The sequence below is a fragment of the Planococcus citri genome, chromosome 3 (genome assembly GCF_950023065.1).
Source record: "Planococcus citri chromosome 3, ihPlaCitr1.1, whole genome shotgun sequence".
NCBI lineage: Eukaryota > Metazoa > Arthropoda > Insecta > Hemiptera > Pseudococcidae > Planococcus > Planococcus citri.
The window spans coordinates 47,784,108-47,802,617 of record NC_088679.1 but is presented as its reverse complement, the minus strand read 5'-3'; the positions used below and the strand labels follow the sequence as shown (position 1 = coordinate 47,802,617).

General features: G+C 32.5%; 1 protein-coding gene across 1 annotated transcript in view; it reads left to right on the top strand.

Annotated features, from left to right (window-relative positions):
* LOC135839364 (uncharacterized) overlaps positions 1-18,510 on the top strand; it is a 49,000-nt gene that overhangs the window by 10,811 nt on the left and 19,679 nt on the right. Inside the window, exon 2 of the mRNA XM_065355356.1 lies at positions 15,779-15,859. Coding sequence (XP_065211428.1) covers positions 15,814-15,859 — 46 coding nt within the window. The 5' untranslated portion in view covers positions 15,779-15,813. The remainder of the gene's footprint in view (positions 1-15,778; positions 15,860-18,510) is intronic.

Here is an 18,510-nt window from a genome sequence, read left to right as displayed (position 1 = left end):
TTTTTCTTCGTAAATAAGTACCTATGTATTTCGCATTAATTTGGCCAAAATATTAATGAAAGATATCATTTCTAACACTGGGGAAATATTTTGGAACGCAGTGGTGCCAATTTATTGATCATTATTGCCATAAGTAAATAAGCTGATATAAGCAGGTAGGTACTTGAAAAAAATCACATAAATAGACAGGTGAATACCTTGATTCATGCCAACATATTTTCCAACTTACACTCATAGCATAGATTTAGTTAGTATCAGCTAATGAATAAAAGCGGTAAAGAATGGCGGAAAATGGTTGAATTAATTCGTTTTTTATTTTGTTATTTAAGATGTTTCCATACGGTACCTACCGTGTTATTCAATAGAAATAACTCGCAGTAAAAATTTCTTCTTAAATTCATTAAGCTGAGAAGTACCTAAATTCATGTGAAAAAAAAGCTTTATGAAAAGAAAATGACAACAGAAGTAAGTATATGTAGTTTGGGATTACAACCTCCAAAAAGGAAGTAGGTTGTGAGTTATTATATCGTGATGCTTTATAATTAATGTGGGAAATGTTTCATAAAAAAATGTTATCCGTAAATCTTATGTTAGCGAACTAAAGTAAGATTAACGGACAAATACACAATTTTATCGCGAAAAATAAACGCAAAATTTGCGGGAAAAAACAGTGGCGCAGCCAGGGGACCGGGCTGGGTTCACTCGAAAATTTTTGGACAGTATTACTGAAAAGTGTAAAAATGAAAAAATCATGGGGAAGTACTTAGCTATAGGTACTCTGCAGTGACAATTTCTGTTAATGTTTTCAATATTAGTTTTGAAATGTTGATTTGTTTTTGTTTGGTACTGTACGGTAGCCCTAACCAAGGGTCGTCGAGCTAGAGGGTGGCAAAGAGGGTAGTTTGCCCCGCACCCGCATTTTTTGTAGAGTCCGACCAAAGAATAACATTGTTTTTTTACTTCTCAAAGTACAAATTTTCAAAAGTTTTCTCCCTCGCTTCGCTATAGGGTTAATTTGTTTCTTGTTTTGCAGCAAAAAAGTTCACATTTTAGACCTCCAAAAAGAAAAATGAAAATTTCTTTATGATTCGTGTTTTTCCCCATATCAGTTGGCAAATTTTCAGTCGACACTCTCCCTTCTTATGAAAAAGCCTATAATTTTCATCTCCAGAGATGAGGCCAAATGATATATGACCCAGCCTCGCATTGGCTTTTCGGCTCACGACGACCGTGGCACTAATCCTTTTTCCATTGCTTTAAAATTCTTATCAGAATACACCTTTTTTCTTGAAATTGTTGAGTATCATTCACTAGCCCCCGCAAAAATTGAAAGTTCGCTGTCCCAATCCTCCCCTCCCTCTCCCCATCACTCACCAACATGTACAGAAAAATTAGTAGGCCCTCGTGCAATTTTCTTTGGCTTACGTTCGGCCCAAAACTGGCTACGCCAGTGGAAAAAAATTTAAAAAGTGAATTATCAATAAAATCGAGAGTTTTTCCTTATAGGTTGGGATATCAAACGTATGTGTGTTGTGTATCATACACGTTAAGTATGAATGAAGAATGTGTAATGAAATATGACCTGGCGGAACTTGAGAGTTTTGTTGTTAAATATTCAGTTTCTTTGACCGTGGCCAGCTAGCCATCCGTAAAGAACACATAGGCGTTAAACAGGTGCATATTAGTTTACATAACTATTATCAGTGTTGTTTGTGTAACACCATATAGGTATATTTATATTTTCCTCGCATTATGATGCTGTTAATTATGGAATAATTGCAGTCTTTATTTATTACGAAAATAAGAACACAAATGTTCCATATACGTTAAAATAAATACCTAGGTAGATACGTTTAAAAATAGGTCATCTTTTGAACACACTATTTTTTTATTTTGTTTTGTATTCGGATATATTCGCACGTAAAGAGTTGGCCCATATTTTGCATACATACATACAGTATAGTCTTCTTCTATGACTGGGTAGGTATACTGCTCGTCTAATGTAATTAAAAATTTTTACTCGATTGATGTAGGTATGAAAAATAAACATTTATATGAATTATCACGTCTAATTGTTTGCAAAAAGTTTTTTTGGTACGACTAAGTTGTTATAGGTGGGTAGGTATCTATTTCAAAATTACGTATATAAAATTTAGAGTCTATTCGTAATTACTTGTATTAGCGAGTATAGGTATTTAATATTATAATGAAGAAATATTATACACAGGTATCTAATTATTTTTCATTAAGTAGGTATCTTATACTAGTAACAAACCTGAATGATTGTATGTATTATCGTTCATACTGGTATGTTGCGAGGAGTGATTCTGCTACAAAGGTGTGTTTTTCATAAATTAAATAATCACTGTAATTTTCAACGAGTTGTTTAATTGATTAAAGAGATGGGCAGTTCTGTAGTGTTATTTGCGGATTTTTAAGCGCGAAACGAGTTTAGTGATGGCTTTATCGAGCGTGAAGTGATGAAAAAATACCCGCAAAGTTAAGGTGGGTTGGAAATTTTAATTTCTTACCTCTAATTACGAATCCGGAATTTGTTCTTTGACTTGTGAACTCTTACGATATAAGTATCTGAACTTCAAATAATAAAAATCAAGAATCGAGTTCGTTCGAGTAATACTTAGATATATGTGAACCTATAGGATGTAACGAGTACTTACATACTTATGTAGAATTATAGGTAAATCTTCGTTATGCAAAATAAGCGAAGGAAGCAAGGAATTTGTTAGTCAAGAGTGGATCTATTTGTAGGGTAAAGATTGGAAGAAGGAATTAAGAATATTAAATCGAAAGTCCAAGGAAATGATCCTAAAAAAATGCTGCTGAAGTGGCCAATCAGGTACATGATAAGTAACTTCTTGTTACTCGTAGTTTTGTATGGTTGGAATTTTTAAAGAATATTACGTACCTACCTACTTACTCACAATAAAAAAGTTCGCATTGCATAATTCCTTTCTCATCATCTCCGATGCACAACAGCGCAGTGCAGTATGGCAAATATGAACGATTTTAAAAAATTACGAATTTCGTTTTTTATAAATTTCAAAGTGTAAAATTGTTCAAATAAGTACTTAACGTAGGTATAGGTAAAAATTCGTGCAGTACGATTTGGGTAAAGACAGCATTCAATCTAGAAAATTTCGTCAACACTTTACTGTTTTTTTCAAATACCTACTGAATTTTATGTTTATTGAACACTTTAAAATTCACAATTTTAAAGAAGGGAAAAATGAGTGAATTTTTATGAGTAGGTATACTTTCTCTTCGAAATGTTTGATAGGTTTGACGAATTTCTTGAGATTCTGGCAAGTGGCATGCATAGCTAGTTTTCAAAAAAAAAATCATTTGATGACTTTTTTGCAGGAATGTTAGACATTTCCATATTTATAATTTTTTGAAATGTTTTCAAGCAGGTGTTCTGAGCAAGACGTGCAATTTCAGCTTCTAAACAGCATCACTTTTGAACAACTTTTCAAAAAAATCTTCGATAAGTGTATTTTTTCAAATTGAAAAAAACTGACTTAGGTTAGACGAAAATGAGTAGAAAAAAAGTTTGATGTACGTACATCTCAATGTACCCATAATTTCGAAATGGCTTCTGGATGGCTATAAACTGTGAAATTTCAATTTAGAGGGTTGATTTTAGTCTGAAACAGCGATTCGTCCAAGTTTCGAAAATTTTGTTGTGAACAGGAAATGTTTGATTTTTCTTGATGGATGGATGGATGGATGGATGGATGGATATAAATAGTTTGGCACTTTTTTGTTTGAAAAAATTCTGGACAAAAAAACACAACTTAACTAGGTACTAGATTTGTTTTTTTTTACAAGGATTTTGGCAGATTTTCGAGAATCTGGATTTTGGCAGATTTAAAATCCACCAGAATCTGCTAGGATAGTAGCTTTTGAAAATGGATTTTGGATTTTACTTGAAGAGAGAAGACTTCTGGTGTTTTGAAAGTTTGTGGTGGGGATCTAAAAAGTGTTTAAAAAAGAGATTCAAAAAACGTCCAAAAACCAGATTTTTGAGAATCCGTGTAAAAAAAACATACTTATTGAGATGTACGAGAAGGTATGCCTTGAAATCGGTCTAAATGTGGATAAAATTGCTAAACGAGTCGAGTGTAAGCCTCAACTTTATTTTTGGCTGCCCTAGTTAATTTCTACGTGTTCTGGAGAAATGTGAAAATTCTGAAGAAATCGAAAATCGCGCTTTGAGGCTCCAAAATCGCTTCAGAAGGTAAAATTTGGATTCGAGGGATTAACATTAGTTTCAGGACTCATTTTAATCATTTTAACCAAATAATTAGGTAGGTACATACTGACCTTTTTAAAAAAATAAATGGGAAAAAAATAAAACGAATTTCCTGAATTAGGGACATACTTACTTATACCTGAAAATAGTCAAGTTTTGATTTCCGAAAATTTACCAAAAATCGAAAAATCAACTTGGGTGGCTGAAATTTTAGTTAGGGCGTTCCAGACCATGCAATTTCAAAATCCTTGAAAAAATAATCGCGAAATTTACGTAAATAAATTCCCCACTTTTCACGATGGAATCTTTTCACTAGGCCATTTAATTCTAGAAGCTAAAATTTCTCATCACGAGAATGATGTAATTCAGTGGAATAAATGTCGAACAACGATGGCTAGTCCGTGTTAATTTTTGTTTTTTGACATTCTTCGATTTCTTCTTAAACATCTAACATTTTTAGAATTAGTATCGCAAATCGCTTTTGATTTACAGACCACCTGTAAGAGTACTTTGTTGAATGACCTCCAAGAACTAGTAATTCACATAAAACAGGAATTTTTGGAAGTACCGAACCGTACTATAATACCTTATACCGCAACACCTTAATCGGTTACTTATTACCATATACTATACTTATACCTTATTACGAGAGAAAATTATAGTCTTTGATGTTTATAGTAAATAATATCGGGCTTAAATGGGAATTGCTAATCAAGTGCATATGCTCGCGTTTACGCTAGGTATCCTATCCTATCATAACACAATTTTATCCGACGTTAAAATTCTTTCGATGGGTTAATTTATTTACAAATATTCATCTCACCTTTCACCGTTAGATAGGCACATCGTGTAACCTTTAGAATATGATTTTTTAAAACGATCGCGTTAAAATATTTTGTTTATATAGAAGACAATTCAATTACCGATCAGTTTATCTGTCCTAAATAGGTATAGTATGTGGTACCTCTACCTTTACCTATGAGATTATCATAAAGGTTAGCCTATTCATTGATCGAGTATGAAGACAGATGTGCATGTGCGGCTATTGTTGAAGTACCCTTGTATTGTAATATGTAGGTATAGGTACTATAGGTAGAGGTACGAGTACATATCTCTATATACAAATAAAAATGTGTTATTATATTTACAAAATACGTATCTACACAAACGGATACGCCTATATTCAATTTAAAAAAACGTTATTCTTTCGCCCACGTAGCCATTTATATTGATTGTGCATTATATTATATTATATTAGGTACATTATGTACGACATACTACGATAATTTGTTTATTATTGACCGATAATGTTCTCACAAGAAATTGACAAAAGTTACTTTCGTGATATAATCTCTTTGGGTGATGTCACACAAGATTAAACGTTACGTAATTATTGGTATCGAGGTTTTCAAAAATGAAAAATACATGCACGTATATGTACATATAAGTACCTAAGGATACCAATTTTCAATATTCTGGACGAGACAATCAATCGATTTATGTTTGAAGTAAATCAAGCTTTTGAATGCTTGTAGGTATGTTGTGTTGTACATAGAGAAATCCTGATGAGTAATTCTATAATAATTTTTGAAGGGGGAAAAAATCTCCATTGATAGATTCCTATAGGTGGGTACCTAGACCTACCTACCTACTTGCATCGTGTGAATTATGGCACTTGTTCGTTGTTTTGCTTGAGACATAAGTTAGAATATCGAAAACTTTGAAATATTCGATTGACACACTGCACACGCTGAAGAAATAATAAAATAGACGGAAATGTTTATCTAGATTAGTTTGCAATATCCTGCAATATGCCAGCAGGGCGATTCGACAATACTCTTGACGCTGGCGATACGATGTGGTAATTCGTTATAACGTCGATCGCGAGAAGAAGGCAAAATATAGTAAGCTCAAGTTAAGAGGTAATACGGGGTATTAATATCATTCAAATGGAACGTCTAATTTTACCCATTTTATTGCTCAAAACGTGGAATATTTTAGCAATATTTCTGCCTACACGTAGATTGATGAGTAGAAGTGTACCGTATACCTATAAGGTACAATAGTCTAAGTACGCAGAATATGAATCCGCGATATTATCAGTTTTTAACGTATTAATCTGAAACGAGAGGGACTAGAATATGAAAATAAAAGTAAACGAACAGAAGAAAGTAAATACGCGAGTACTGTATTCTCTCACGGATTAACTTCATTCCGGAAATTCCTCGCAGTCAAATGAACCGTGTAATTGCGGTTTGACCTTAGACAGATGCCTAGACTTGGTTATTATTTCTAACCATTTAAGTAAAGACGCTTTTCGGTGCCTTATGCGTTGCTTAATCGTTGCGAAATTGTTACGTGTGCCGATTATTAGCTCGAAAACCAGTAGGTCTCTTCGTTAATTCGTGGGTTAATATACTACTTTGATATTTTAAGATATGCGTTGAAATCTTTTCGTATAATGTACTTACTTACTTGGTGTAGTATACTAGGTGTATATGTAGAATGTAGATGGATAAGTAGGTATACGTATTATGACTACACGGTGTTAGAATGACAAACAACTTCAAGTTAATCACTTCGAAACAGGTATAATGCACTTTTGTATCGAAATACGTAGGTTTAAAACGAAAATATAGTACCTATAACAACCTACCTGTCTGTTTATAAATTTTGTTGCTGGTTCTTGAACTTTGTTTGGAAGATTTCGCGAATTCATTTGACATTTTGTGTCTAATTCGTTTGCCAACTTCAATCTCTCAACGTCGTAATTACTGCCAAATCACCAGTGCCACCGACAGGGGGGGGAGGAGATAAGGCACTTTTCCCCAAGCCTGCGTATTCCGGAAGGCCGGCGTTTTTTTTTTAAATTGCGAACTTTATTTTTAGGAGAGAATAACAGAGAAATGCCTTAATCAGTTTTGAGTATAAAATGAAAATTTCATTTTTGAACAGAAAATGAAAATTTCATATAGGTTTTGAAAAGAGCATGCAAACTTTATTTTTGGAGAGAAAATGTAAACTTGATTTTGAAAAGAAGATGCAACGTATGTAGATTTTTGAAGAGGAAAAAAATGAAAACTTCATTTTTGAATGCTGATAAAGAAATACACCGTCTTACTTACCTACTTTTTAATTTTCGAGGAAAGAAAACTGAAAACTTCATTTTTGAAGAGAAAATGGAAACTTCATTGAAGAAAAGCTATTAAACTTTGCATTTAAAAAAATCTCGTGTGAGAAACTTTCTCTCCAAAAACTGCTTGCCGCGAAACAATATTTATTTTTTACTCTCAACTTTCAAAAATTAATTTGAGAAAAATTCTTTTAAAAAAAAAAAAAACTTTTTTAGAAATGATATCTTTTCATGCTTTTGGATAATGAACACGTAATATTCGGGTGGGAAATATTTTCAAAACACGAAATTACAGAAAATAAGCTATTTGCTCCCTTCAACCATCCATGTAAAAAATTAGAAGTGGTATTGGATTTCGATGGCAATGGACGAGGTCAATGCAGGTTGGATAAATTTCTCCAAATGTGGTCTTGCATGGATTGAAGCAAAAAAAAACTCATTTCTATCAAAAATGTCTTCTCTTTAAGAGAAGATCTTTTCAAAGACATCTTCTTTGAAGCTAAGTTTTTTATGGTAACTTATATATCAATAGATACAAAACGCAGGTCTTTATGAAATTCGACAAAATCCTCTGACTTTTTTTCATGATGTAGGATGCAGCCTAATGTTTTTCGATGTAGTGGTACCTAAGTATAAGTATTGTAAACGTTTCTTCTGTTTTAATCGAAAGGAGAGTGAAAGGGGCATCAGAGGTATGTGTCAAGAAAATTGATTTTTACGAAAAGTTACAAATTTAAATTCTGCTTCCAAAAATTCAGTACCTAACACACAATGTTATTGCACATTTTTCAGGAAATCGTTGAACAAATTTCAACATTTACAGATCATTGACGTTCTGAGTTATCCTTTTATTTAAATTCATTATTTTTATGTTAAAAGAAGACCAAGAATAAGGTATTTAAATGGAGGGATGGTGAAGTTCCTTCGACTCCTCTCTATCTCAGCTTTGGTAGGTACCGGCTAAGAAAGCAAAAATTCATGGAAAAAAATATTCGTATTAAGTAGGGTTCATTCTTACCATTGGAAAATGAATGATGCGAAGTAAATAAGTCTAAATATCCCATATGGATATGAAATGAAAAATATTTGTTCAGTAAATACCCACCTCCTATACATATCTGGTACCTACCTACTTGTATTTATGTATTACTTATAATATGTCATATTATAATGATTCAGGGAATGATTTCTGTTTCATCATTATAAAAAATTCAAATTCTAAAAATCAATTTCGTTTTTCAATTAGAGGTGTTTAAAAGTACCTTCTCGTATTCTATCCATAGGTAAGTTTATTAACACTCAGGTTACTGTGCGAGTGAATGTGATTGGTTTTTTTGTGCACGTTAATAGAAAATCTAAATTATTGAAACACGGAAACGAAATAAACTTTTATATGTATTGCCTATAGGAAATTTCCTGTTATAAAAACCAACCAATTAAAATACGTCCGAAACGCTTCGAAAATAGCCTTTAAGTATTAAACCGGAACAAAATCGGACATGGGCATGTACCTACCTAATATTGTTTTAAACTTGTAAAATACGAGCTCACTGTGTAAAATTTATCCTATAGGAAGTGTAATTGTCACATAATCATCACGAAAATTATGATTCAGTATATAGTAGCCTACATAGTATTTTTTTTAATTGACCATAATAATTTACTCGTATAAAATTGGGCTACCTGCAGGTAGGTAGGTACATACATATAATATAGGTATTTTTTTTTACATATTAAATTTTAAAACTTTCTTCGGCGCTATTTAAAAATTGTAAAAACTGGGTTCTTTTTTTATCGACAAATTGCCCGTTGTAAAATTTTTATTGCATACGCATCTATACGTACTTTCGCTTTATTGTATCAGAAGTTCATGAACACGGAGAACCAGAACGTTATCGTTGGCGTAGGAGAGAGACTTGATATTATTAGGAATAAAAATGTTGAACTTGGTTAGTAGTCACGATTATAAAATAATGGCGAGTACTCATGAAGGTTCATTTGCTTCATCGAATAAGGATACGAAAGTGTGAGTTGAAAATTTTCAACAGATAACTCAATGTGCAATGTCATTTTAGTTTAAATAGGCTAGCCTATCATCCGAATTCGTACCATCTTTATAACGACTGCCTTGCCTTTCGCGTTACCTAAACGTTTAATAATCTCGTATATTCCCTCACGTGATTTTTTTTAAGCAGCATTGTTCGCCTTGTGCGAGTCGTGAGTAATAATTTTTAAGTCAGATTCGCGGATAATTTGAGTTGTATGAATATATTAAAACTTGTTCTGGGTATTTATCAACGTGTCCGTTTATGTTTCGGATACTGGGATACTAACCCTTCTTATCCTTTAAATAATCTTCATCATTAATCAAAACGGAACTCGTTTTTAATTTGTCATATTAGGTATCAAGTTAATTTTTAGCTTTTATGTTCTATTTTGGTTACCTGGGATTCTGTCGATGCCATCTCAGTGGGTGATTATAAAAAAGTTTGGTAAAAATTGTCGTATATTTTTGAGTCAACTTTCTCAAAATTGTTAATTTCCTTGTACATGAACCTGCACTTTTTCATTATATGTATGTTCATCTACATACTTGTAGGTAAAAGATTAATTGACTCGGAAATAATTTATAGCTATTACATACTATTAGGTAAGTACTCGAAAATAAGATTTCGGTTTAAATGCAGAGATATTTACTTTTTGGGTGGATAATCTTACATTTTGGCATAACTTGAGCAAGAGGATAGATAGGTACAAATTATGTATCAATAGGCCTATACATACAGCAATTACAGATCGATGGTACTTACACATAATAAAAACAAGTAAATCAATCACCTCATCGTTACAAAATCGACAGCCGGCCGCGCCGTTGACCATCTTAAGAATTTTCTAATCACGCTTCATAATCTCAATGCTGCTAGAAACTTTTTAATCAGATTCAGATGGAAGTACTCAGCATCAATCATCACTGTTTATTGTCAGATCGAACTATTGACCTTTATTGATGAACTAAATAATCAGTCATCGTTTTGTTTCGTTGTTAAGTAGTTTTTTTTCTTCGAGCCAATATTTTCAGACGTAAGAGCTGAAATGTAGTCTAATATAGAAGCAGCGTGAGGTTTGATGGTATACGTAAATGAAATGAGAGTTATTTGTTCGCGGTACACCTTTGGTGTATCAACCAGTAGGTATGTGATACTGATTGATGGATAATTTAAATTGTATCAGTTGCTGAATAAAATCAACGCTGGAATCAGCGATTCGTTAATTTTTGCCATTTGTGAACCTGATTTGTGCTTATGTAGTTTGGTTCTGTTAAATAATAACCTACTCATTATGTCAAATGAAAGTGAAAGTTTTTCAATTTAGATGTTCAAACTTGCTGTAAAATTCCAAATAAATCGATATAATGATGTAGAGAATTTCCTGAGAAATTCATTGGGAAACTAACGTGAATTAATTTTGAAGTGTTAGCTATAGTTTCTTACTCGAGTTACTACTCAGGGAAGCAGGCGAGATGTGCTGGGCTTTTTTGAAAATCATCTTTTAAAAAAATTACCCATCTAGCGAATTTACATGACTGTTGTAATATTTTCGCAGGGTTGTTCGCTTGCTTGTGATCTATGTATTTTATGTAGAGGATTTCGACCAAATTCAGTGGAGACCCTTACCTTCACTTTGAGTTGAACTATTTTTTCCCTCAAATACTTGTATTAGGCATTATGACGAGGAGCTTGGAATCAAAACTCACTTTTGATATCGGACAAAGTTTCGAGAAAATCGACAATAACTGATTTCGCCTAGTGCGTTGGTGAAAAAAACGCCGCAAAGTGTGTCGAGCTCTTGAGTAAGACTACTAAATAGGATTCCATGAGAATTCTTTTTTTTTTCAATTTGCCATATCGTTGCGGTATGGCTATCAAGTTTGGCAAAAGTGAGTTTTGATTCCAAGGTGGGGTAATTTAACTTTCTTTTGCAAATATATCGAAAAATAAGCCTCCTAGAAGAAAACTAACGACATTGTGTCGATTGGAAATATAATTCTCTACAATTTCCTTCGACCTAATTTTTTCGTAGAATGCTTCGTTCCACCTCCAGAGAGCTTTAAAAGTTTTGAGCGCTGAATTTTTCCAAAAATTATACTTTCTTTTGCAAATATATCGAAAACTAAGCATCCTGGAAAAAAACTAACGACATTATGTCGATTGGAAGTCGATTGGAAATTTAATTCTCTACAATTTTCCTCGACTTCATTTTTCTGTAGAGTATTTTGTTCCGCCTCCAGAGACCTTTAAATGTTTTGAGCGCTTAATAGTATGTACTTTCACTTTTTTACCTCCTCAGTTGCATATCTTCCAAATTCAAAACGACCATTTTCGCTAATTTCACTATCAAAAAATGCTTCCGAAGTTGCAATTGAATTATTTTGGCTTTGTAGACTGTCATAATACACGTTTTTTTATGGCTTGGAGTCAAAACTCACTTTTGCCATTGTCACTGTCAAAAGTGAGTTTTGATTCCAAGGGCACTTTTTAACACGAAATTGTGAAGACCTGAGGCCGAATTCGGAAAAATTGATTTTGTAGGGTGATAGAGAAATTGAAGAAGTATCCGAATCCGCAAAAAAACGCATATCGATTTTTGGTGTCAAAAGTGAGTTTTGATTCCAAGCTCCTCAATTATGCCAGAACATCGAAAGTTATAATTGGTTTCTGAAATTTGGAGAATATTTTAGAAAACAGTCTAGAAAATTTGATAACTTTTTTGGTTAGGTATTTTTCTCGATTTTAAAAGAAAAATTATCAATAATGATAAAAAAATTAGCGTCGCCGGTTTTCGAAATGTTACCTTTGGTTAAAGCACTCAGTGCTTTATTTGGTTACCCCTGTTTCAGAAAAAATATTATTCGATGGTACTGCTCAGTAGAGCCCTGCAAACACGAGTAGTCTTTGATTTTGATGGCAGTGGCCTAGGTCGACGCAGAATTTTAAGTTCTATCTCGTGGAACCAGACTATTTTCCCCAGAACTGATTGGGCAGAGGAAAAAGCGAAAAAATACGATTCTTTTGGAAATACCAATGTCATCTCTTTTAGGTCCTTTATCTCCCTTCTAGAGGTACCTTCACAATTAAATTTTTTCTGGAAGATTTTCAACTCAAAATGAAAATCTCTATTGAATTTGGTCAAATCTCTTCTCGGAGGATTTATATAGGGAGTGTTAACTATCTCAGTGTAAGGCAAGGTCCATGACCTTAACTTGTCTGATGACTTGAAAATTAGAAAAGAAATGCAAATTTTGGATTACAAACATTCTGTATTGAAACAAAATACGTGTTTATGTGCAGGTATGTACACGAAGTCTTTCAGCTATTCCGAAGGTTGCTTCCAACAAAATGATAAAAAGATGTGAAAAGACAAAATGTATTTCATCTCATGATGTTCATGTAGACTATACCTACATTGTACTCGTACAGTAAAACAATAGAACTTTTGAAGCAGGGTCAGGCAGGTGCCAATGGGTCGATAGAGGGTTGAAAATAACTTCGCGCTCCCTCACACCATTTAATAGATTTTTTTGCAGCGATTGCAAAAATTTATTTGTTTGCCCTTTCCTTCAAAAATTGAATTTTTATCGTTTATAAAAAAATTAACCGATAGCTATGTAAATTAAAATTTCCAAATTTAGCTCAAAATATTTTAAGCGAAAAATTGTATTACTTACCTATGTTCTACGATTTTATTCTTTTTCATGTTTTCTGCAATACTCTTTGTTTTTTCTCAAAACTTGATTTTTGTGATTTCAAATTTTTTATCACAAGCAATAAATTTCTTGTGGAAAGCTAGGGGTCGTCCCACTGGACAAGTTGCATATTTTTCGTATTGTAAAAATATTGTAAAATAAAAAAAAAACTGAAAATACAAATTAAAAGATGAAGATTTTTTTTAAAAAAAATCAAAATTGGTCCTTTCATGTAAGTATGCGAGTTTTAATGAACCAATTTTCAACAATAATTCTAACGTTGATCTTTTACGTGTGAGTTGTGGAGACATTTGAAATCAAGGAAGGAGGAATTCTTACTTATTACTGGTAGGTAATAAAGTCATTGATTGAAAGAAAACAAGATGAGAGTTCAATAAGTAGATTGATATTATCTATTTGTTTTTCTAGTTCGCATAGACAACTTATGGTCAATCCATAAGTAAATTATCCACCTCTCCTGCTTCAACGAGGAATTTTGTTCCTCAAGAATGTACTTCTGTCTCTACCTTCATCATACTCTAGCTGGAGGAGGAGCGGATTAGATGCTATGAAAGTCGGAAATCGATTGTTTGTTAAATTTTTATAAATAGGTATGACTTCTATTCCTGGTGACTTGTAATTGAAAAGAATAGCAGCTACCTATGTTCTACCTCAGAAATTCATCAAAAATCGAATTATGTAAAATTAGGTAATTATTTTTCATTCTAAAAACAAAAGTTTGTCAAAAAAAATGTTTGAAAAGTATTAGTATCTACGTAAGTTGAATGAAAAATATTTCGAAACTCTTATAAAAATTCTGGAATAACGAATCAATCGCCTAATAAAGACATTTCTCTTTTTTCACCTCTCCTGCGAACTTCATATTCTGAAACAAAGTGCATGTAGGTTAATATTTCAAAATGATCACCCAAAAAGAATCACTTTTACTAATCATCCTGCCAAAAATATTCATTTTATGCAAAAAGGTGTCAATGACGTCCTCGAAATTTAAATCACCAACTGTTAACTAATTTATTTATTATGTCAGCTTGTATCATAGTGAGTTGCAAAAAACCGTTCTTATGGGCGCTGCCAATTTTCTATGCAAATGAGATGCACCTGCGTGTTGATGTAACGTGATACCAATTACACTACCAACCTACGCAAGCATCTAGTGAGTAGTGGCCATCAAAAATTCATTGTTTACCTAGCGTTTGTATCACAATATCCATAGGTATGGGTACGTTCGTTGCATTTTTTAAAATGGAAATAAAGTAACGAGAACTTGAAGCACACTATAGCGTATCTTATTCAAAATTCAAGTAGGTATATTCGATAATTAAATTATTGTAATATGATTTAAATACCTAAATCTGTTGAAATCGTAATGTTGAGGTAGTGTGGCATGCAATGAAATGTGAGAAGAGGGAGACGACGTAGTGATGGGGAAAGTTCGCGACATATTGAACTTAGGAGTAATTCGTTTTAAACGTTTTACGTAATTCGTAGAAAGTGAACATGTAAATTAGTATTAAGAGAGTATCATCCTCGCGTAAACACACTGACAATCTGTTTCGCTTGAAAACTTTAACATCTTGTAACATAATAGCTTTTTTTAAATTATTGCTCGAAACAGTTCAACTGCATAATTCTTTCCGTTTCCTTTGTTTACCTATGGTACTGATCGTAATTAGACTTGGGTTTCATACTTGTGTGTGATTTGAGGGCCTAATACATAATTTGATTGATTAAATTAAGGGTTGACTTTTTTGCATACTTACGTAGGTATTGAAAGATGAGATAGGTATAGGTAAACTGCAATGAATATCAATTTAGGGTTGAGAAAACAGGAAATACGTGTAGGTGGCTCACGTAGAACGTCGGCATAAATAGCCTATTTAGCCGTATCGAATCCGCGTAAAATTTAAAATTATAATCGAATAAATTACCAAAGGTATTGGTTTCGATGTATTTTATTAATGAGATAAAAATGGCGAAATTATATAAATTGCTACCGTGCGTAAATATATGCGCAAGTTTTCGCTTTTCATAAATTCATCGCATCTTTTCTGCAGCCTGCCTTCTCTTTTACTTTTCATTCATTCGAATTTCATATCGTCTCTCGTGCTAACTAATCACTCCAACTTACTAATAAAATAGTATCTATTTTAATGAAATAGAATTAACGCGGATTTTTATCACGTTGGCTAATGAATCTGATAATTTGCGAATATCACGAATAGGTAGGTAAATTATTTATTTCTCAATGTCGTACTCAATCTTCAATCTTGGAGAGGTCGATTTAATTAATTAATATTACGTAGGTACATACTTTACTTTCTCATACTATCACATCGACGATTATTTTTTCTTCAAAAATGTCACTTATCAAGTTGATTCAGTAAAGTACCCACATCTACGAATTTTTTCTCCAAGTTTCCACGATTATCTCATCATGTATAGTACTATAATCCATGGCGATGGTAACCTACCTGATATCAATTATACATTAATATTATATAATTAAATTCTTTTGTCAGGTTTTACCTAATACTCGACTATCCATACATGTGATATTAAAAAATTCTCATCAGTTAATTTCTAATTGGTGTAAAATTTGTTTTTCTAGGCGCCCAAGAATAAATTATACCAGATGTAGATACAATGGTTGTTAGGTGCTACAGAAGTAGATGCTCAGCTGCGGTGTTTAGTGAGTATTACATTTACCTATATCTATTACCTACCTGTATTATTATTTTTATAAGATCTCGAATTGTAAATTTTTCAGTAATGAAAATAATGCCATCAATTAGATATTCGTACGATTTCTATACTTATATATACCTATACATTTTCATAATGTTATCTTTTCATCAATGCTGGGACATATTTATTTTGACGATTTTTTTTCACGAATGTAGAATCACATTGGGTATACCTATTACCTACCTATCTTCGTATAGCTACTATACCACTATTTACAAACTGATTACTCTGACTGATAAAATTGAAAAAAATCTTCAAATGTAGATAGGTATTAGGTATAGGTATACATAATATTATATTCTCGTGGTAATGTGAATAGCTATTGACACTGAATTTATTATAAAGGATTGTTCTTCATCTTGTGAGTATTGAATTTTTCGTTAGCATTTTGATGGCTTAATTTTGTATAAATTTTTCTCTTGTTTTAGCATTGATGAATAAGATTTAATTAAACAATTTGTTTGCATACATATAATTAGGGATTATTAATCTGACAATTTGTTCTCACCGCGAGAAAATGAAAAAAAGTTGGTATGAGAAATTAAGAGGAATCTCTTGAATTTTCTTGCGCTGAGGCAAAATTTCAGTTTTTCAACCCGAAAACGTGAGAAATTAGGCAAAAGTAGAATACATATGTGTAGGTATATGGATTATTTTGTTTAATTTGTTTTTTTTGAGGTGGGGGGGGGGGTGAGGAGTTGAAATCAAATCCTGCAATAAATTTAAAAAATGATATTTCTGATAATACTGAAAATCTAGTGTAGATAGGTTATTTATGAAGGTACCCTGTTAGAATGAAATTATTTGAAGAGGGGGTGGTGGAATGGAAAATACCAAAGATATAAACCAAAAAAGCAATTTAAAATCTTCCCATATTAGAAGAATTCATGCATTTTCGCAAAAGGTTCATTTAAAAATGAGAGATTTCATCGAATAATGTGCCAGCTTCTTTTTAATAACCAAACTGGGTATAATACTCCTTATAAATTTCTAGTTCAAAAATGATCTCTACTTCAGAGGTCCTGTGATTTCTAGATTGGTGATTGTATATATTATTACATGGTTGAAAAAGCAAAAGATATTGCTCAAAGAAATTGAAAGATAAGTCTTGCGTTTTTCATAATTCTTATACACAAATTATAATTTACTTGAAAATTGTACGTACCTATCTGAATATCTACATACAACAGTTGGAGTGAGACCAAAAAAAATGACGTTATCCAGAACTCGTTGTTGATTTTTCAACATTTATGCCATTTTTGCTTCATTTTGGATGTTCATTTAGAATTATTATCAAAAATTTTGGTAGCAGATCGCAACATTTTCTGTTTCGTATTTTCGATCTAGACGATATAGATATACAATTTTTAGTGATCTTATGAGTGAGTCTTTGGTGCATTTGAATTTTCCTTCGTGTAAAAATTATGCAGGTAGTTGATGAAAATATTCTCGTCGTTGTTTCTCTAAAAAATTATCCTACCTAGCCAGTTAGCCTTATTAATTTCGAATACAGGCCACATGCTAGATTGCTCGCAAAGTTTGCTCGTAGATACTTACACAAATTTAGGTACCTATCTAAATCTCGCACTCTGAGCGCAATGGTGAATGAAAATTTTGTTGAAAAATGAGCTGAGAAAGACTTGAATTTTTATCACATATTATTTTAAGAGGCAGATAGGCACGCGTGTAATTTTATGTGGCTATTCTCGATCAGCTTTTGAAAAAAAAGCATCAAAATGCTATTGCATGTTGAATTGATTTTTTGCAAGAATCTATCCGCAGGTTTTTATTGTACCACCCATCAACATTTTCTAACCAAAGTAGGACACTTTGTATCTGTTGTGCAATTATACTTGGGCGAATACTGACTCATAATTTCGGTGAGATGATCTCGCGTTCTTTTACGATCGGTAATCGGTCCTCGGTTACCTATAATGATTACTCAAAGGGATTAATAGAAATGACAATATCTAAACGATGAACCGCGACCGAGCAGTAAACCGGTATTGTTCATCCGTTCATCGTTGCATTCTCTGAAAACTTATAGTTACCTATCTATGTCGTTTTGTGTTGGAGTTAATTTAAAATAAAATGTAAGTATTATTCATATTCGTAATTATACATCACGATGTAAACTTTAACTCTTACGATATAGTTTCTCGATAACCTACGAATCGTATCGTCTCTTCTTCTTCGGCATATACATACAAATAATACCTACCTACCTAATAATTTCTAGCGATCTGACAATCGTTCTTCCGGGTGCATTTTTTTTTTACAACTCGAGTGTGCATTTTCGAATTAATTCCGATGCACGTGAATTTAATTCAACGACAATTAGTCTTGTATGATTCGACGAATATGGATATGGTATTCAGATGAAAGATGGGCGATGAATTACTTTCACGGAATCTCGCGTAATAATTATTCCTCGGTGGAATATTAATTCGTAATTTTTCAATAATCTTTTATTTACGGTGTCGTATCAATTTTACCTATCTAATTTACACATAAAGATAAATAAAACCAAATGTATAATTATTTTCAATCATCGAAACCTCTTCAAAACAATGTATCGGTGTTATTCAAATCAAT